At 40.4% G+C, this 22,476-nt stretch overlaps 1 protein-coding gene across 1 annotated transcript in view; it reads right to left on the bottom strand.

Annotated features, from left to right (window-relative positions):
• Positions 1–22,476, bottom strand: part of ATOSA (atos homolog A) — a 48,319-nt gene that overhangs the window by 9,526 nt on the left and 16,317 nt on the right. The window contains exons 2-9 of the mRNA XM_066558566.1: positions 7,406–7,590; positions 6,371–6,573; positions 5,810–5,935; positions 3,696–5,544; positions 2,903–3,019; positions 1,848–1,921; positions 947–1,055; positions 82–240 (exon numbers count right to left, since the gene is read on the bottom strand). Of these exons, the coding sequence (XP_066414663.1) occupies positions 82–240; positions 947–1,055; positions 1,848–1,921; positions 2,903–3,019; positions 3,696–5,544; positions 5,810–5,935; positions 6,371–6,573; positions 7,406–7,590 (2,822 nt within the window). The remainder of the gene's footprint in view (positions 1–81; positions 241–946; positions 1,056–1,847; positions 1,922–2,902; positions 3,020–3,695; positions 5,545–5,809; positions 5,936–6,370; positions 6,574–7,405; positions 7,591–22,476) is intronic.

The following is a 22,476-nucleotide window of genomic DNA, read 5'->3' as shown; positions in this document are numbered from 1 at the left end:
TGAACCCTCTACTCACCAAGCTCTTGCTCTTCACCTCCACATATCAGAACTTATTTAAAATAAATCCAACCACACATTTACCATGTAAGGAGAGGGAGCATTGTCATCTGAAACGCTGTAGAATGACACCTCAACTGGCAGAGTCATGTGCGTGGGACAAAAGACTCCACTTGCTCCCACCTCTGCTGTGAAACCCTCCACGACACCCAGCGGGTCCAGGCGGAAATTCAGGACAGATTCCTGAAAAACAAAGCACACACAGCTTAGCTTGGGATCACCTCAAATAAAACAGAGCATAACTTCTGTCAGAAATTCTGTAATCAGGAAAAAAGTGCAAAAGCCCCCAGAGAACTTTATTGCAGCAGGATATATGCTTGATTTTCAACATTTACTATCTGAAAAAAATAAATTAACCTAGATTATGTAACCTTCCCCTACAAATTCAACTCTGTACTTCTCAAGACAGTACAATATAACCCTTTAATGCACTGGCTAATAGCTGCTGTTATTGGATATGCTACATGAAGTGAAGAGCTGAAGCCTACACTTCAAACACATTCTGTTTAACACACTGATTTAATTCACCTTTTGTGACATACTAAGTAGACTGTAAGAGTGAAAATGTAAATCCTTTTTTCTAGGTAAGTACATTATAAACATGAACAATTACAGGTAATTAAATCTCATTTATGGCAACAGAACATCTTCTAACTTGACCGTATGGGAAACAAAAGCCTAAGCAACTCATTGTATTTGAATCTCTGAGACAGAAGATGTCTGGGGCATTAAATAAGTGCCTTTAGAGCTGGAAATGAAAACAAATTTTATTCAATTCAGTCAGGAACTTCTACATTCTAATAGTGCTGGAATTGTTCACAGTAATATACTTTTAAAAGCAGTACAGAAGAGTAAAAATACCACAAGAATTCTAGAGAATATGCAATACCTCAAAGTTTCCCAGAAGGCTCAGACTTGTTACTGGGGGAGCACTAGAACTTAGAAATGGTTTCCCATGGCTGTCTGGATCACTGTCTTTGTTTATACATTGTTGTGGGCTATTAAAAAAAGACAGAATAAATATAAAGGATAAACACGTTTGCTTTTGTCTTCTGGGTATAAACAGCTCTAGAAAGAATAATTTACTTACTGTACTACAAAATGTTATTCTAAAGAAGAAACAGTTGAACATTGCTTATTAATACATTAGCAGAACATTTTCTAGTTAACTGAAAAAATATTTTTACCAGCTTTACATTACAAGGGATAAAGACAATAAAAATTTGTTCTTTAGCTCCATTTGCAGGAATCAAAATATCATATTTTCTCTTGTATGTGGGTACTTTTGTCTCATATTCTCATATGAGATATATGTCATATTTTCAATATCAAAGTACCATACCAAAAGCTGTTTATTTTAGATGTATTAATGCATGAAAGGTCATGATTGGCCCTTTTTAAAAGTCTGGTTCTCTGAACAAGTGAAGACAAAATGCTTAACACGTTCAACACTAAGAAAAAAACACAACACAAAAATAACATTGGTTTGAAGGAGAATCAACAATTACTAGCTTTTCTGTCTGAAAACTCAAGTGTATCTGGTAGCATATCTACCTCTGCACGGGACAGAATTCATTCTGCCAGCAGCTCTCATTCCATGGCTATGTCCCAGAGCTGTGCTAACCTGGAAACTCCCAGGGCAACTCAGCTGCTGAGCCCTGTATAAAAATGAGGATTCTTTTGAAAGCATTTTTTGTCTTTGCTAACATGCTTTGCTTTTGCATATAAGTATATATATACACATTATGCCTCCCTCAAAAATCTCAATGTTTCTGGTAAATAAAACATACCTTCTTGCAGACAGACATTTCAACAATGAAGAATCCAGATCAAAGCACCCAGACTGTGTTTTCCTTTGAGGAACCTCAACAAGGAAAGAAGATGTTAATTTGAAAACTGAACTGCTACCACAGACAATTTTGCCAAGTATGCACATTTTGCCAAGAATTTTCATGACATTATAAAATTACAAAAACAGAGCAGAGAATGTAATTCCTATACATTTTAAACTTAGTGAAGAAAGTTCTAGGATTATTAATGATGAGACTGTAAATTCTTAACAGGAAGTATTTCAATAAAGACATTCAGGAAGCTGATGTCTCTTTGGAACAGGACAGAACATTACTAATAAACGGGCTGTACCAATTTCCCTGAAAATATGACAGCCTTTACAGGCAAGGAAGAACAAAGTATCCCATGTGTTGATTACAGGACATTGCTACTTCAGTAGCTTTAATAGGAACTGCCTGGATTTTTAAAACACCAAACAACCTACCAAGAACTGCAATACTTCCCCAGTGTCTGCCTTATCACAGCAGCTTTGTTCACTAAGTCATTCCATAACACCTCTGGTTACCTCGGTAACCTCACTTTGGTAACCTCTGGTTACTGAGGTAACCAGAAGTTAGCAAACTGTTCACAGAAACAAAGGCTTTGGAATAATGGGCAATCAGGTGTTAAAAAGGAACACAAAATCCCCTAAATGACAAAATGTTAACTTACACTTAAAACACTGATCTTCAAAATGCTTTCTTTTGTGCTCTAAAATAGCACCAAAGCATTGTTTCTATCCATTTTTCAATTTAATGCCACCTTTTGTTAATCTTGATATGATCTCAACAACTACATCTTTAGTATTTTCTTTTCCAAAATTATTATTCAGCCTAATTTACATGTTAACTCTCATTTAAGCATTAATTTCCACTCACAAGAGTATTCACTGTGACACAAAGTAAATACACACCCTTCACCGAGGTATTTTGTCAAATTTTGTGCCATGCACAGACATTAGAAGAACAAACAGTCCCTTTCTCAGCTAAAATAATTTCAAGAATAAATAACTTACAGGACTCGACAGCAGAGGCAGTCCAGTTCTGGGATGAAAAGCCTTGGTTGAAGTTCCATCCAGGGATCGAAAATTGTGTTTCCTCCACGTATTTGTGTGTTTTAGAGGTGGTGCTTTCTGCCAGCAAAACAAATTTACTGAGCTTATCAGTGGGCTATTTCAGTGACCTATCATGGTAACACTCTTGCTGTAAGGGAGAAGACTCCTGACCAGGTGGATCTACAGCACACTAGCATGGGATGAAACATTCAGTAGAAATTCCCCTTGACTCAATCTACAGCTACACAGACTGCCCCAACAGATGACATTCCATACTCAGATGGGTGCATTTCTACAAACCAGGGTGCCCCCCTGCCCATGGAAACAATCATTGATAACTCTGTCACCACGAGGGGAAGAGGACAGTTAGTCCTTCTCCATGTTAAACTGATCAAGTTTAGGGGAGGCTCCACCAGCCAAGTTACCCAAGTTACCAAGTTATTCTTATCACACAGAATCATTTGACAGGTCACCTTGTCAGCTAGGCCATGGCACTAAATTGTTTCTTGAACACCTCCAGGGATGGTTCAATTGTTTCTTGAACACCACCTGGGGAGTCCATTCCCATGCTTAACCCTTTACATGAAGAAATTCTTCCTGAGTTACTTCAGGCCAAGACTACAATGGTAATACACTGCTACCTGCAAGGTCAGGCTGAAACTCCTCTTCATGCTGGCCCCCAGCAGATAGCGGGTACAGGCTCTGTGACAAAGGGCAGCTAGAGGAATTATTGCCTGTTCCCAAATGTTCTTACCTGTACATCTGGGTTCTTCTGCCGCTCACACTTAACCACATTGTCTTCTGCAGGTTTCTTCTGAGAAGTGCTTTGAAAATCAAGGCCTGTTGGGTCTTCATTCTCATCATGTGCAGTTTTTGTTTTCTCTTGTTTGGTTTTGGTTTTGAAACTATCATGGTCTTTATTTAAATAATTTTCAATACTAATAAGTTGTGTATTTTGCTCATAAATAATTGGTTTTTTGGAGTCTCTGTCTAAACATTTGAGCTCATTTTTGTGCAAAGAGTCAGACACCGGGATCACGGTTGCTTTTTTTGTACCTTCAAGTATTCTGCATTTTTCTATCTGTATATTATTACAACTGTCTGTGCCATTGTTCTCACTAACAACTGTTCTTTCTTTAAGTTTATTTGTGCAAATCTGTTCATCAATGCTGCTGGGATTTGAACCCTGTTTAATTCTATTGGTTATCTGGTCTTTCTGTGCATAACCAGAATGTATTTCCAATTTATCTGGAATTTCAGATTTGTTTTCTTTAATACATGATGATGATATGTGAATACTACTAAATGCATGAGAAGTTTTATTTGAAGTCTGATGAAATGAATTTTGGACAGCTTCACTGGGTTTTGCTAAAACCAATTTTCTTCTTGCTTGGACTTTTAGAGAAGTCTTCAATTCTCCATCAAACCTAGAAGGACTGATAGGAGTATCAGGTGTCTTTGTCCCTGATTTACTGCTGTCTTCTAACAAAGAAAATTTTGATTTAGCAGAAGAAACAGAAGACGGTTCCTTGCCTTTCTTCAGCAAATTTTCATCTTCATACGTACTTCGGAAAATTTTTGCCGTGACTGGAGTAGCCTCATGCACTTTGAATGGATGTCCAGCAACATGGGAAGTAGCTGGATCACAATGGATCAAGTGCTGGGCAATCCTTGCTATCACCTCCTGGCGCTCCTGGAGCAGGGAATCAATCAGAGGGTTACCCTCCCCTGCCGACGGACGGCCACAGTGGCTCCCTGGAACACGGGCGTCGAGCAGGGGGACCTCTGGCACTGCTCTAGCTTTGCCTTCATCACCATCCTCCTGTATTGCATTGTCTAAGTTGGCAGCAGGAACAGGGGAGCTCTCCTTGCTTTTCCTTGGCAAGTTTTCCTCTTCGAAAGTGCTCCGAAAAGCTTTTGATGTAGCTGAGATGTTTTCATGTGTGGTGAATGGACGCCCAGCAACAACTGGTGAAGTAGCTGGATCACAGTGAATCAAGTGCTGAGCGATCCTTGCAATGACGTCTTGTCGCTCTTGAAGTAAAGAGCCTATCAAAGGATTGGTTTCTCCTGTGGGCTGATGACAGCAATGACTGTTTGAAACACGGGAATCCACCAGAGAGTAGGATTTAAAAGTTCTGACCGGTGTTTCACGAGCCTGTGTCTTATTGTCTGCTGCGGCATTATAGCACTGAACTTTAGACTGCGATGCCCCAAAGTCAGATCCAAGTCCGGTAGATGGATAAAGTTTTAAATTTCTAAAAGATGTGGCAAATTCAGGCATCTTTTTTCCATTAAGTAGGCTTTCAGGTGTCATTGTCCATGTCTGCTTCCCACGAAAACGCAGTGGACTGGAAGTGCTGCATGGCTGAGCAGCACTGGGATCGCTGCGCTGATGGAACTTTCGCTCTTGCATTTGCTTTTCATAAAAGTTAAGGTTGGTGTGAATACTACAGGTCAAAACTGGGTAGTTGGATTGCCTGGGCAGGGACTGGACGCTGACCCTCAAGGCCACATTGTGAGAAACATTAGGAACAGGAAAGACATGCTCAGTGGGTGTCTGGGAGAACGTCCATTGCAAGTCCACATCTGCAGCGCTCACCCTGAAACAATACCAAAGGGCATTTACAAAAATAGCTAAATGAAAAGTGTTTATCTACTTTCTAACAAATATCTAAGAAAGAGCACTAGAAACATCAGCCACTGCTGTACTTTGCACAGTACACAAATCCTATAGAACTGCCAAAGTACCAGGCCAACAATATGGCACCTTCTAAAAGCAAGCAGGAAACAGGAGAGAAGAATGCTTTTAAGACAAGCTGCAGCAACCTGCAAACAGCAACCAGTTTTTTTCCATTGCAGGCATACCTGTACAGGATGTTTCGGGGAACAGCACCATGTGAAACACTCAGCCACGCGCTCAGCTGAGAGAAGAAAACAAAGGAGCGAACTGCCAGCAAAAGGGTCTTCTCTTCAATAAATCGATCTCCACTCCTAAGCATTTAAAGATAAACACATGAGTGTTGGTAAGAATATTCAGAGACCTATTAGAATTAGAACATTGTCAGATCTTTGGTCAGAAAATAAAATATAGCTAAATCATGCAAAGCAAAAGTTCCTCAAACACTTTGAAGATTCCAGAGCCTGATTTGTTTTTATACACATGAAAAAAATTTGACATAACAAATGTTACATGTTACTATTTGCAGCCAGGATCATTTTATACTCTGCACTGCACAATGTGCACTGCAGAAATTTTGAGTATAAGATGACTAAAATTGCAATGCTTCGATTTCACTAGCAAACAGTGGTTTTCTTAGATCAGTCCTCCTGGCAAAGAGCCAGTTCAAAACCACTAACTGATTACTTTAAGGACTTCAATATGACAAGATTCTTGCAATTATCAACTAATCCTCATATCCAACTTACTGTCGAGGAACTGGCTCCAAAATCCACCTTTCTAACAGCAATGCATCTTGTTTGATTGCAGGATCATTTAAATCATTCCCCTCTGTGGTGGGCCCTTCATCACTATAGCAACAGTCTGGAAGTAGCATCACTTCTACCATGATTGGAATATTGTTCTTCCACAGAAGCATAACCTCAGATCTGGTTCGCCTGGCCTGACGACACTGAGGGAAAGCAAAATGTCAATATACATAAGCCATAAAAATACTAGCTAGATTATATCTAATTTAAAAGCACAATCCAAAGTACTAGAGAAAGGTAAGGGTCAAATTCTGTTTGGTTTCACCAAATTAGAAATAAGATTCCAGAGCTATTAAATGAAAAAATAATTAACACCTCCTTTACAGTTGTCATTTGAGCAGCTTTCTTTAGGAAATTTAAAAAGCTTGTAAAAATGCATTTCCCCAACCACTGCACTTTGCTACCTTGTCGTTATCTCTCCACAAGGCACCCTCTTGGGTAGACAGACTCAAGCAGTATCTTTATAAATTCTGTGTCTTGGAGCAGGCTAACTTCTGCATGAATGTAACTTAAATTCCCACAGTACTTAAGAATTTTTACTTGAGAAATTGAATGCTCCAACCTTACTCCCAAATAGGCTAGATTTGATGTGCTTGTGATTTTTGGATCACTAACTTTTCCAGAACACCTGGAAAAGCAAAAAGTTAGGCAAGTCAGCCTACATTTTCTCAAAAGAAACCCCAGACCAAGAATACTAAGTATAGTGCTTGTCATTTGCATAATAAAGATTCAAACAGGCACTGCATTCAGGTAGTCATGCAGAACTTCATGTTCAAGGATAAAAGGCTTAATGATCTCTCATTTTAGGGACAGATCTATTATTAGCAGGATACCAAATTACATACTCATTTAAATGAAGGACTGCCAGAAAGCCATTGTTACTCATGCTGAACTGTGAATCCACTGTGGGGTTCTTGGCTGACTTTAACCACAGGAGCAAGGATTTGTGACATGAAATGGGTACCACCACCATACCTGAGCCAGTTTGTCGCTGCATTCATGCTTAGTTGTTGGTGGCTGACTTGACTGTGCTGGTGGGCAGTGAAAGCCCTCTGTCCTGCCCTTGATGGAGTACTCTGGTGTCCGGCCCTCCGTGATCAGCAGGGCCAGGGAGACCAGGAACTCCTCAGCTTCATACTCAAAGTATTCATCCAAAGTATCTGCCATTTCAAAAAGACATAAATTAATGACATTTGCTGGATAACAACTGTTGGCTGACCCTGCAGTTTGTTTCACTTACACTTGAAATGAGAGTGAGCTATGGGAAATGGATCTTTGTGTCAGACTGGCTGCATTCCCCATAAAACCCACCACTCCCCACTCCAGCACCACAAAACAACTTTCCTCATCTCATAATGTTGTCACCACAAACAAAGAACTTAGTTTTTCTACAGCTTTTCCCAAAGACAAAATGTTTCCTGGGCTCTTGTTGGAGAAGTCTAATGACAGTATGACTTGGCATTGTTATTATCATCTGACAGATGGAATAAGAAGCCACAATATATCATAAAGTAGATTAAAAATTGAAGAAGAAGAAATATTTACTTCTATTATGGAAAAAGTGGGACACAATGTTCTTTAAGATTTTTATTGCAAGTCCCTCCTGCTGAGAGCAAGGCTTACTTCAGAGGTCCATTTTTAGTTACCACTAACACATAGGAAATGTTCTGAAGAAACATACAGACTATTCATTGTTTTGTACCACGGTCAGTCTAAACTTGTGCAAAGAATGAGAACTCAACAAGTCTCTGTAGACAAAGCAGCAGCTGGCATTGCTCTTCATGAAGAGCCCTGGCACACTCAGTTCCTGCAGAGTTAAGAGGCACCATTTTATGGTGTTTATATTATAGAGCACCCTTCTCCTCCTCCTCCCTCATCACGAGGATGTCACCCATCATTCAAACAGATTTAAGTACAACCAGATCATGTCGTTCCCCTCATTGCTTCAAAACACTTCAAGTTTCAAAATTATTTAATTACTGAAGAGGTTACAGAAAACTCTCTTTTCCATGAAAGCTAAAATACATTCCCTTCAAAGTCTATTTTAAGAGCAGCAAAGAAAAGCGGGTGGAGGCAGGGCTGCCAGCAGTTCTTTACCTTTATTTTGATGCTTTAGGGGAACAAAAGCACCTGACATCTTCACAATTTTAGCTTAAATGTCCTATGTCATCCACCAAAACTGCCACAGGGAGAGAGTTAATTTCTATTCACGTTTCAATTATCATGCATAAAATACCTTTCAGAAGACTTTTTTGTCTTGGTCCCCTAATAGCAGAGCATTTGGCAAACACTACACAGGCAGACTTGAGAGATGCACACAAGAATGGATGCATGAAACAAAAGCTCCAATTAAACATGCAATTATCTGCATATGCAAATCATGAAGTGTGTACAACTAGCTTTTGCATGTTCATATTTGCCTAGCCCAGGCTTGTACACCATGGACCCCAGGGCTTACAGACTATTCGAAGGGATCTACACAAGGTAAGTAAGAGAAGTCAGCCCACTGCTGAAGAAGAGCCAGAGGACAGAGGAATTACCCTGGAGGACCCCATATGGCATTTGAACAATACATTAATTCATCTGGCATAAGTTAAAATGGTCATTCACCTGATGGATGGCAAAAAATATCTAATAAAGGGTGCATGAAAGATTAAAGGAATGGTAAATAACAGAGAAGACAAGCCTCTGAGGTAGTGATATGAGTCACCTACAAAATTAGGCACCTGCACTTTTTTTTCAGCTGGAAGTCTGGTAAACAATAGGCAAGTCATACCTGGGAATAGGAAAATGGAATTTAGGAGGACTCTGAAAAGGATTTGGATATACAACAGACAAAACAAATAATTGCAGCATTATCTTGCTGCTAAGTTAATCTTTATATGTCCAAAGCCCATGGTAATTTCAAGAAAGTCACAGCATGAAGGATCACTACTGGAGTATTTTGCATACTCTGACATAGAAGTTCATCAAAAATCTAGAAAGTTTTCAACAGGAGTGAAATTAATTTAAACAAGAACTGTCTCATGCTTAGCAGACTAAACAAAACTAATTCACCCCAACAAAAATCTGCAAGAGTTGTTTTTAATTAAAATACATAAAAACATGTATGATTTTTAAGAAAAACTGTAAAGAGAGTCTGATCAAGATCAGCATGTGCACAGTAAAATGTGATACCTGAAAATTTACACTGGAGAATTTTAAGTGGCAAGTACCACTAAAACAGACATGCCCTTCAATTACCATTAGCAGCTTACCAGATGAAGCAGTAGTTTCTATTATTTAGCTCTCTTTTAAAGAAGATAACCCATATGTTATCAAAACCTTTTGGATTGACACAAATTAATGGGCAAATCCTATGGCCTGAGTGCTTCTGCTGAGCAGTTAAGATTTAGGCAAAAAAAACCCACCTCTTTTTTGCATTAAAAAGCCTCTGATACCAAAGCCTATATTGGCTACCTAAAGTGCTCAGTGCCTTCACAGAGCTGTCACAGGTCACTACAAGGCATAGACCTTTAGTTTAAGATGTTTAGACATAGTTTAAGATGTTCAGATGAAAGATCCAGTGAATAGCAACTAAGCAAGATCTAGTGAATAAAGCCAGGTACATATTCTGAAATAATCATCACTCAAGAATCAGATTACATACACAATATTGATTTATGTAAACAGATAAAGCTCACTTCCAAGTTCAATTTACAAATACTGCCTCTGTTCCTGTATCAGACTTATTATTTCAGAAGCAACCAGTTTCTTGCCTTAAAAATGGAAGAGAAGGCCCAACTAGCTAGAGACATATTTATATAGTTATATTGGCTGCAGTTACAAAAACACCACATTGTTTCAAAATAAAAATGGCATCACTAAAAAGCCTGTATTGAACTAGGAAATGCTGCAGCATTATAAAGACAGGGCCAGAACTTTAAAATTATGTCAGCAAAGGAATCAACCAGTTATTTGAAATGGACTTTAAAAAAAATTAAAAAAATAAAGCACAAACAGCAAGAGGTATCAAGAAATATATTTTTCCTACAAAGTTCATGTGGCATAGTATCTTTTTTTAGCTCCACTAGATTTATATATCATTTAGCAACTTCTAAGAGTTTTTATAAAGAAAAAACCCTATAACCATTGAGAAGCCTTGTAATTGTTCCTATACGACAGACACAGATGATGCAAGTTGATGTAATTGATTACAAGGGTAGAATGACATTTATAGAAACAGCAAACTCAGTGTTTAGTTAAAAAAAGTCTTACTGTGTGTGTGCTGTAACTGTGTGGTTTATGTATGAATCAGCCCAAGGACACATCATATATTGTGTATAGAATAGCCTCAATCCTATAACCTGACTATACAACTATGATTATTGTTCTGCTTCATTTCTAGCACTGCAACATGCCAAGTATATTATACAGCATAAAATATACATCTCTGCACTGTCTGGGGTTTATTCTCCTTAAAATAGCAAAAAATCCAGTTAGCTGACACAAGTAAATAAGAATTACAGTAATAAAGCACTAAGCCCTCTAACCAATACATTATAACTAAAGATTATTGACCAGGTGGGCACAAGAGATAGCAGCAGGTGTCAGACTACTTTAGAAGGAACAAAGAGAAATTTAAATTTAGACTGAAGCTACTGTGCATAGAGCAAAGCATACAATACTGGAGAACTGAATATACAATACTGGAACTTTGTTTTCCTTTGCCTCCTGCACATATTAACCCCAGCAAAGACTGATTCTCTACACCTTCTCAAAAAACAGAAAAGCCCATTTAACCAGAAATGTCAAAGAGTCTTCAAATCCTTGTCCTCCTACCTCCACTACACACAGGTGCATGAGCACTGGAATACAGAATAAGAACCCACAATCCCCCCCCCAACTGAAATTGGCTGACATCCTGAAACACCAATTAAGGTTAGTTATGTGGTAGTAGGGATTCACAAATCCACTTAACTGTAACCCAAGGACTCTCTGAAAACTTCAGTTAATTGAGTTATGCTTAGCTGACTCCTTTCCCAACTAGGTCACGCTTGTGCAGACCAACTCCCTTCCCTTTCCTATCACAGCTTTTTCTGTAGTAATTACAGAAGATGTTTTCCTGAAATACATGTTTTAGAAGAGCATTTAATCTGTTTTCTAGGCTCAGGCCAGGAAACAAAGACATTTGGTATCATGTAACCCATTGTGCTCCAGGTGCCACCAGAAGATGCATCTGGGAGCTGCCACCCTGTCCTGCCTGGGAACAGCAAGGCAATAAAAGGCCCCAGCAGAGCCTCTCCTGCCCTGTGCTACCCTCCCATCATGACCAGGCTGTGATACAATCACAATCTCTCCTAGTCCATGCTTATTTTCTTGTCTTAGAACCTCTCATACTGCACTTCTCACCACAACTGTCTACCAAACTCATCCCCTTCTCAGAAAAAGAGCTCATTTTTGCAAAGAGACTTTCTTCAAAGAAAGACAATTTAGTTCAACTGAGAGTATCCTTTAATCCTGACCTTTACTGATTGAGGGCTACTTCCTTTGAGAGTCCATGAAACAACTAATAATTGTCCTTGAATATGCTCTGTAACAGCCCAGACCTTTCCTGGAAAATCTTTAATAATGGATTTTGAAGGCCCCTGATTAAAAGTAATCACTTTCCTATTTTACTTAGAAAGTTGAAACCCAGTAAGCAAAATACTTAACAAAAAATGGGCTGCATGATGTAGCCTGTTGGGATTCCCAGCTGATCAAGCCCTGCTCCTGCCCTGCACCTGCCCTGCACCATGGCACAGCTGCCCACATCTGCCCCCTCTCCTTCCTTTCTCAAAGACTAAAAGCATGGCTTAAATATTTGCATTTCTTTGTTGTGCTTTCAGTTCAGGCAGTCCCTAAGGAGACACTTCAGTCCAAGGGTCCCATGGCAGGAGTCAGGTACACTGGAGGAGAAGTGGCTGCACTGTCAGCACTCAGAACCCATCACCTCCCAGCAAGGGCAGTGCCCTGCATTGAAAAAAATACAGCAAAAGCCCTTCCTGCAAATCAATCAACTCTGAGTAAGTTTTATATCTTGCTATTCCAAGAAACAGGTTAAAGGTACTTCCACATTTTAAAAGTAAGGCAGGAATTCAAGAAACTACTGTAAAGGAAATGAAACACAACGTAAACCTTTGACTAACAGCTTCTCTTCTGGAATTAGAAACACCTACGGATGCTTTGGTTAACTAATTCCACGTTTTGCTTCACTTCAAAAGAAAGTTGCCCTTGAATCCCCCAAATTCAAGATTCTCTAAATGAGCAGTCATGTTGTGTCTGCATATTACAAACCCATAATTATATGTGAAGTCACACGCTTCAAGAGCTTTGTAATATTAGGAGTTTAGGTATAATTTAAGCTATCAAGAGTTAAAGTTATGAGATGGCCTACTTTTTTCAAGAAACAAGCTATTAGTTTTTTAAACTCAAGCAAATACAGTGAACTGGTTACCTTAATTTAGGAAGAATCCTATACAGATTGACACACATTGCCAACTGTCTTACATTCTTATGGGTCGAGATCTTTGAGCTCAGGGGCAGTCATTGTGAAAACATGAGGAGAGTAGCACCATAATTCATCTTATTGTTACTGTTTGCTTACTTTTTCCAGGGTGCCAAACTGAAGCACTACCTGGGTATCAAAGCAGGTCAGCTGTAGGCAGAAAACGGCAGCATAGGAATTTATATTAGAACTGATGCATACCTGCTATTCAAATAAAATAACAGTATAAGGAACAAAAAGCTCTGGTCCTACTTAGTTTCACATAAAACAGAAAGAAATTCACCTGCCTCTGTGTTGTTATGCCAGTTTATAATCAGAAAAAACAACCAAAGCACACTATCTTGTAAGTTAGGGGGGTTATTTAAAACTTAAGACAGAGCTATGTGGAGCTGATGAAGTTATTGCAGAGTTGCAGAGCAGTAAGAATCAATCAGTGCCATGAGCTGCAGAGCAGAGTGCAGTGCTGCATTAACTATTAACTCCCTGGGTGTGTGTGTATCACTGCTCATCTCCTGCACGTTCCTGCTGGATGCCTCTCACAGCACCCAGGGCTAATCTCGAGGCAGCTTTACTGTAAATAGAGAGACTGGTTTGAAAACTGGGCTGGGGAAAAAAAAAAAAAAGTACAATTCACATTTTACTAAAACTTATTCAGGTTCAAACAGCTTAGTAAGTACAGACATAAAATCCATTTAAATCCATTTAAAGCTTAAGTTTCTTGCAGTCATCTCAGAAACTGCTCTCTGGGAGTGTAAAAGGTAGACTGTTAAACTGATCTGGGTGTTCCCATCTTGCTTCCTGCGTTTTGGCTGACATCCTATTTTGCCATCACCATGCTGCTTACTGAGTCACTTCTCTCCGTCCAACTGTAGCTTCTATTTTTATCTAAGCAACAACAGTTTAATGTGCTTCTTTTGATTTTTTGGCATTAAACCAGAGTCTAGATCCAATATTCGCATTTTGATCAGGGAAACTGGATTTGTATTCCCTTAAGTGGACAAAGAAAAGGAATAAGAAAAAATGGTATCAGCTGAATCATTTTTTGCTCCACAATGAAACCACAAATTGTAAAGTAGGTCAATCATTACAATTTCAACATTGGTATTTAGTAGAAGGAAAGCAATACCTTAAAACATCAACTTTGAGGCTTGTTTCAAACGTCAATTCACCAAAAGTTGCAAGAGAACATGTATAATGTAAAATACAACTGCCCCACTCTATCCTGACATGGGTAAATAATAACTAAAATATGAGTGTAAAGCTGTAAGATTATCAGTGTTGCAATGGTTAGCAATTTTAAAATAAGCCAGTTGTCGGAAGAGAACATTTTCTTTTTGCTGACCCCTAAACTAAAGGTGCTCCTTTGTACCAACATGCTACAACTGGACAGGTCCTGAAAGCAAAAGAGGACTTGGCTCAGCAAATGCCCTTAAGAACACATCAATTTCTGTTTTCCTTTATATTACTATTTCCTACATTGTGATTACATTAAATGTGACTACACAAAAAAGCTGAAGTGATACTATAATGAAACAAAAATGCTTAAAAGGAGCAGACCAAGTAATTTCCATTAATTAATCTCTAGGTTTTTACATTTTTGCCTTGTTTAGCTGATGCTCTGCCTAAGCTAGCAAGTGTTAGAACAAACTGCATGACACAAGGCACCTATCTGAGCAAAATAAAAATTTAAATCCCAACAAAACAAAAGGATTTCTGTCAGGTGTTTCTGTTCATTTCTAAAAGAAAATAATTAGGAGAAAACAGCTGTTTTAGAATTAGTGTGTGGTGTTGAGTATAGAATAGACACTTGGCTGTAACTGGAAGAGAATAGAAGGTTTCTATCTGGCCTTCACTCACCACCAATGCAGTGATTTACTACCCTGATAAATATGCTGATAGAAACTTTGCAGAATTATATTGGAGATAAATTTCTGTTTTAAATTCTACCCTAGTCCCAGGGGGTAACAAGGGCAATGTGGAGGTCAGACCTAGGCTAACTTCACAGGCACTGGCACCACAATGCAAAACCCATCCAAATTCTCAGTTTGGGGAGCTGAAGGAGCCATGTGTCACCCTAGAACAGAAAGCAGCACACTTCAGTTTACAGAGTATGTGAGAATCTCTTCCTCAAGTGTTTCCTTGGCAAATAACTGAGCATTTTTTACACTAAAACACAAATTTTCCAATACAAAATTTCTATGTACATAATTGGTTTCCATGCTTCCCTCACTGGTATTGATGATTTTCATCAAGGCTTTCCCAGCCAAGGGAACTTTGGAGATGGGAATGATGACCACCTTCATTATGGCTGCTCATTAACTCAGGAAGGAGATCAGCAGCAGCCACATGGCTGAAGACACATGGACTGAAGGCTTTCATCAGCTTACTCTATTTCACCTTAGCTGTAAATATCATTCTGCAGTGACTCCACAGCTGCTGCTTTCTTTTCAAATGAAACCCAGTGTGTGTTAACAATGAAAAAGCACATCTATTTAGCTAATCCTCACCTCTTCCTGAAGGCATATCATCCATGTGACAGTTGCAATTGAGTATTGGGAAGTCTAACTCCCAGGCCAAGACATCCTTCCCATTAAACAGGTTGATGGCAGCTCTGCATTAAATTCCAGCTGTGACAGCATTTTTATAGTACATAAATAAAAGCGTGTGCCAGAAATTTTACTTCAGGCCCCACACACAATACAGTACAGGATGACATACATAAGTTTCAATTTTAATTTGTTTAACAATCCAGCCTGACAAAGATTCAACTACTTGCACACTTCTGTACTGTTTTATACAGAGATTGGTTTAGAGATGGAAAGCAGTAATTTGTGACAATAAATCACTTCCAGATGTTACTGGAAAACAACAGAGACCTTTTAAAAAGTCCTGCAGAAGGTATTTCAGTGCCTATGAGAGCTGCACGTAAAAAAACTAGATGTTTGCACCTTTTGCTGACCAGATTTTTGCTGAAGTGTCACTCAGTTTATGCCTCTGTAATGTATCTTCACAACAGTCACAAGTATCTTTGGGCTCAGCATTTATAGGAATGAAGTGTTGTTCTTGCCAAATATATTGGTTTCTAAAATTTCCCCATTAACACTGAAAATTTTTCTGTTTGGGGTACTTCATGTTTTATCTCATCACCTTAAATACGTATTGTACTTAGAAACTTTGGCATTATACTTTCAAGTGTTCTTGTGCTTCTTTTTCTATTCATATAGATAAAATAACACTTCTTTTCTGAGGAGAAATATAAAGTAGTTTCAGCTTTTAAAAGGATTTTGAGCAAATTGTTTAGAAGAGTCACTTAGTGCCTGACAAAACTGCAATGGGAACACAAAAATCTTGCTGGGAAAAGCCATCTCTACTCTATGTGCACTCTGGTTTACACCCACCAGGCACAAGTTCTTCTTCCCTAAAACCATTGCAAGGAAAAGAACTGTTACATCATGTGCCCTTTGCTTCAGACCATAGTTGGACTTGTTGGAAAATAAACCAGAGAGTGGAAAGTGAGAGCTCTGACTCACTTTTGGGTGGAATCAGCAGGCATGCCACAGCTGCTGGAGTCAGGGAAAGCCCCTGGTAAAAGTACCATGTTGACTTATGGGATCACACTTTATGGAAACCTTTCACTGAGCATTCAGCCTTCCACACAATATTGCTGCCAAGGCAAGTGAGGTTTCATAAGCACCAAAACACTCAGCCTTCCACACACTCAGAAAACTTTCAACAACCAATACTCAAACACTCATCTCCACACTGTGATCAGGTGCCAACGGGCCTGACTGATGGTTTTTGAAAACCATGCTACTGACAAAGCTCTTGTATGCTGAAAATCTCCTCAAACGATACCTATCAGTATCTATTTTTAATAGATATTGCAATTTCTCAGCTTTACTGTGGTTACAAAAACCTCAAACAAAAACAAACCAGAGAAGACTGTGGGACAGGGGTGGGCAGAAGTCTACATGTTTTTTAAAAAAAAATACCTAGTCCAATTTTTGGTGAGTCTATTCTATTAATAGACCACTAAAAAAATAAAACCAGACAAACAACTCTCCCATGTGTGGTTAGTATGTGATTTCTTCCGGGGCAAGAATTTTGATCATTTACAGGTAGCACATTTTAAAAGTTTTTGGTTTTGGTTCTTACATTACAAATTGGGTAAGAGTGTAAAATAGGTGCTATCAGCAAGTCACCAGTGCAGCAATAAACCCTGCACCCATGGAAAAAGCAACCCCTCTCCCTCAAGCATGGATAACACTCAATTTCAAATATCCTGTGTCTTAGAGGAACCTGTAAAAACCATAACATTATGAATGAATGCCAGCACTGTTACCTAGGTCAGCCAATGGCCCTGATCCAGATAAATGAAGGTTAATTGGTGTTATTTTTAAATTCTAGAGAATATGACAGTCTGTGCAGTTTTCCATGGGGCTGAAAAGACCTCATGGGCTAGGAATTAAAAATCTGTAACTGCTTGGGCAGTAATGAACTTGTAGTTCAATACAAATCATCAAAATAGTCATTGTACATGTCTAGATGTATTTCATCTGGGCAAGTACTGAATTGCTTGATGTATGCAGTTTTTCTTTCTCTTGCTTTCACCCAATTTGAAGACTTGACAGGATCTAGCTGAGTACATTTATCTTGTTACAGATCAGACTGACCTTAAGATTTAAAAAAAAAACAAAACAACAATCAGACTAATGAAACTCTAGAGCACCAGACCTTGGAAAGTACCTTTTTAAAAACAGGGCCCACTTGAACAGTGAAATTTCAAACAGCATACTTGTTTGCTTACAAAATTTAAGTGTCTGCTTTCCCTCTCCCCTTCATTCAACCATCCTTCCAGGCTTGCACTGCAGCTTTGAAGGCTACCAGAACCATCCAGCCACCGGGCACCTCGCAGAACAAAACAAGCTCCTGACAATCCCAGACGCAAGACACTCGCACCAAGTGCCAAAATTAACACTGCTGGAGCAGGGATAATAGTGGTGTATTCACCGTGTATCTGCTGAAAACAATTCTCCCTTGAAGGGGAAGAGCTTGCTCAGGCTGCTGCTGGCAGGGAGCGAGGCAGGGACAGTGAGGACAGCAGGCAAAGTGCCCCTGCACAGGGAGGGGACAGCAGGCAAAGTGTCCCTGCACAGGGAGGGGACAGCAGGCAAAGTGTCCCTGCATGGAGCGGACAGCAGGCAAAGTGTCCCTGCACGGGGAGGGCAGCAGGCAAAGTGTCCCTGCATGGAGGGGACAGCAGGCAAAGTGTCCCTGCACGGGGAGGGGACAGCAGGCAAAGTGTCCCTGCATGGTGGGGAGGGCAGCAGGCAAAGTGTCCCTGCATGGGGAGGGGACAGCAGCAAAGTGTCCCTGCACGGGGAGGGGACAGCAGGCAAAGTGTCCCTGCATGGTGGGGAGGGCAGCAGGCAAAGTGTCCCTGCACGGGGAGGGGACAGCAGCAAAGTGTCCCTGCACGGGGAGGGGACAGCAGGCAAAGTGTCCCTGCATGGTGGGGAGGGCAGAAGGCAAAGTGTCCCTGCATGGTGGGGAGGGCAGCAGGCAAAGTGTCCCTGCACGGGGAGGGGACAGCAGCAAAGTGTCCCTGCACGGGGAGGGCAGCAGGCAAAGTGTCCCTGCACGGGGAGGGGACAGCAGCAAAGTGTCCCTGCACGGGGAGGGCAGCAGGCAAAGTGTCCCTGCATGGAGGGGACAGCAGCAAAGTGTCCCTGCACGGGGAGGGCAGCAGGCAAAGTGTCCCTGCACGGGGAGGGGACAGCAAGCAAAGTGTCCCTGCACGGGGAGGGGACAGCAGCAAAGTGTCCCTGCACGGGGAGGGCAGCAGGCAAAGTGTCCCTGCACGGGGAGGGCAGCAGGCAAAGTGTCCCTGCACGGGGAGGGGACAGCAGCAAAGTGTCCCTGCACGGCGCTGACCTGGAGTCACCCACCAGCCTGGGCTGGAGCTCATTGGCTGCACGTGTGTTTGTAACACCCTGTACTGAGGATTCTTGGAACGTTCTTTCCAGAGAATCACAGGGACAGGGCTCACCCCTCCAAGGCCACTTGCAGGCCAATCTCCCCAGCAGCAGCAGCATCCTGCTCCTCGAGATAAACTATCAGTTTATACAAGAGGAAAGGATCCAAAGCCTGCTCACGTGCTCTGAAATCAGGTGACCCGTGAGTCAAGGGACAGAGTAATAAATTATTAGGAAAAACAAAACACTACACTAAAAATAGTGAACACGAGCAGCACATGAAGAATAACAGTTTTTATCCAGTCAAAGCTCAAGGCTCTCCCCAGCCTCTTTTGTATCTGGGCAAAACAAATTGACATGAGCAAAGACAGACAAACAAATAAAACCTTACTTTAGTTCTTCCTTGATAATTCACAACTGTATATTTAATTGAAAGTAAACAGAAGGGGGAAAAGCCCAGAAAGCTGAGTTTTGGACCAGCAGAAAAAGTATTAATGCCCAAAGTAAATATCCAATGCAACTTCAATCAGAAAATATCAAAGTTACTTTCTTTCAGGTAAAATTGCTCCAAGATGAATTCAGCTCAGATAGGCCAAAAGCTTCACTTCAGCTACTAACACAGTTCAGGCAACATTAAGGATTTGCCCACTTGTCAGGTTTAATAGATCTAATAAATTATTGTGAATGCTCAAGTTAAGCATGAGGTAAAAAAAACAAAAGCCCTTCACAAACATTCCAGAATTCAAGTGCCTGATACCCATAACTTATTTTGTCAACCCTCCCATTAGCAAAACCATTATACAGAGATTTTCTACTAGAAATCAATAAAGAAAATAAATTTTGTTATTATCAAGGGACAACAATGTATAATTTTGTTGGAGGAAGAGGATTTTTTCTAAGAGATAAGAAAACAGCAAGCACAGAATAGTAGTCAAAAAGACTTAAAGTTTCCATTTAGAAGTATCTGATTACATTGGCTATTACTGTAAACAGCTGTTTTTTTGCAATCACTTATCTTCAAGAACTAATAAAAAACACATCTGAGAGATTTTTAGCACAGAACATTTTATTCTTACCATCTGAATTAGTGGCTGAAGAAAGTTCTGAAAGGATCAGAACCTGGCATGGGAACCCAGACAACAAGCAACCTGCCCTCTTTATCCCCAGAAAAACATGCAAACTGGGTTCACTACACCCACCTTGCTGGGCTGAATCCCTAGGAAACAGCATTCAGAGAATTGCTTTTAGCATGAGCTGGTTTTCCTCTCGAGTATGGAAAAATGCTTGTCTGAAATCCAAAGATTTTCCTCAGAGATAAATTCCTCACAGTCCAAGCTGGAAGCACGCCCTGCCAGTGGGGACCTGGGCTGGGCACAGCCCCCGTGAATGGCACCAGCGAGCAGATGGCACTGCCTTATCTGCCTGCCCAGGGAAGAGGCAGCACTGCCCGCAGGATTGCTCATGGAATCTGTGTGAAAAAGGCACAGACGAGGTTGTGCCTCACCACCACTCAGCCCTGTAAGGTACCTCTGGTCGGTGCCTAACAGGAAACCGTATTTTCCTGTTCTTTGTCTCTTAAAACATCATCTTTCATAACAAGAAAATTACCCTTTTTTTCTTCTCCTTTCAAGATCCTCCATGGCTTACCAGCATTCCTGTTGTCACCCACTCACTACTGCAGTAAACTGGCCTGTGATTACTTTAATCACCAGTCCTCACTGCCCCTGTGTTGTTCTACACCCTTGATTAAAATGACTCTGCTTTGCAGCTTCTCCATTACGGTGATAAAGGCTTATTAGCCTGTGGGAGCACAGTTTATCTGTCTCCATCAGTATTATCCCTTTTTCTCCACACAGCCCTCTGTTGGAAGCCATTGATTTAGCGTTTGATACTTGCATAAGGTCTGAGGTGAGGACAGTCTTTTGTTCCATGCTTGTATAGTACCCAGTAAAGCACAGATACCCAAGTGGGAGTCTTAATTTGTATCACAGATAACAAATAACTCCATGAATTTGCTTCCCTTCTCTTTAAGTCCTCTTATGACTGAGTTACAAGTTACACACCTGGAGGATGAAGAAGTCCTTGATCCATCTGACACAGCAACACAAAACAGTGAGCAAACACATGCTGAGAATACAGAGGCTTGGTACACAACTACATGAAGTACTTCCTTCACTCTGCAAAGAAGCCACTGCTGTAGTCAAGACCCACAAGCATAGATGTACCTCACAAACACAGCAAAAGCTGAGGATTCTACATGTTCTTAACAGCACTGATAAAAGAGACAACAAGTTGTTCCTGCTGTATGAGAAGTGACCTGGACTCAGTTATATACACAGCTCTTGTTCATGACTTCCCAAATGAAACCCCACCCTCCAGTACTTTCAGTGCCATGAAGCTTAGTCTATAATAACAATCCTTCAGATATCTTGCCCTAAAAAGAGATATTGACATTTGTGGTTTGAATTTAACTACAGTAGGTACAGCACCCATAGAGTAACCTCACGATAAAAATAAGAGAGCACTTGGGGCACTTCCAGCATCCTGCTCACACAGCCCAAGGCCAGTGGGAGTCAGAGTCACATCCACCCCACCACAGGCTCCTCCTCACCTCTACCACGCCCAGGTCAAATGCAGAGAGCTTCCCACCTCCTGCTCCCTTTCCCTTTTGTGATGCCATTTAAGTTGCATGAGGCAATTTTCACGTTTAGTTAAATGGAAAGGATTCAGAGAGATCTGCTCAGATTATAAACTTCTGCATTTAAACTGATGTTTTAACTGCCAGGCATTTTAAAGTATACAGTACTTCAGACATCTTTTGGAAAGATGTTATAGGAACTCCAATACACAAGGCCTCTAGGAATTCATATCCACTTTTTCTTTGTTTACCTTTTCTCCTTCTCCAGCTGGTTTGCTTTGCCTTTTAAAATTTGTTTTAAAGTCATAAAACCAACAAGTTATCTTGAGTTTCATAAACTTTGCTAAAACTGGAGAGTAAAACGTGTTAGTTGCCATGGCAGTAGTGAGGAGTTGCTGGGTCAGGATGTAGAGAACTTCTCTTGTTCTGTCTCATCATTTGCATCAGAAGTTCAGCCATCTGTTATTAACTATTTAACAACAGTCTTGCTTGTTAGCACTGGTGCTTGCTATTTAAGTCTCCCCACCTTCAGCCCTTTTGAAAATCTCCTAATTAAAGGAAATTCATCTGAGGGCTCAGTTATCTTTCAGGTAGGATGACCACCATTACTTCAAGTTGGCCAATATTCTCCTTTCTCACCAAGGAAAAAGCAAACACTTATGCAGACACCACCCTCTAGAAGCAGCAGCTTTATTGTTAGACAGCAATTTGAAAAGAATTTCAACAGACAGTAGATGATGTGGCTGAACTCCAAGAGAGGCTATATCCCTCCATTTAAGTACACTCCACTATACAATATCTTCCCCAAGTTCCATAGCATCCCTCAATCTTCTTTATCCCAGCTTCTTGATATTTCAAAAGAAAAGTTTTGTAGTTTTATTTCAGAGGATGAATAGCATTGATTCAA

This window comes from Molothrus aeneus, chromosome 13, assembly GCF_037042795.1.
Source record: "Molothrus aeneus isolate 106 chromosome 13, BPBGC_Maene_1.0, whole genome shotgun sequence".
NCBI classification, from domain to species: Eukaryota; Metazoa; Chordata; class Aves; order Passeriformes; family Icteridae; genus Molothrus; species Molothrus aeneus.
Note: the sequence above shows the minus strand (reverse complement) of the source record. Positions and strands in the feature narration are given on the sequence as shown.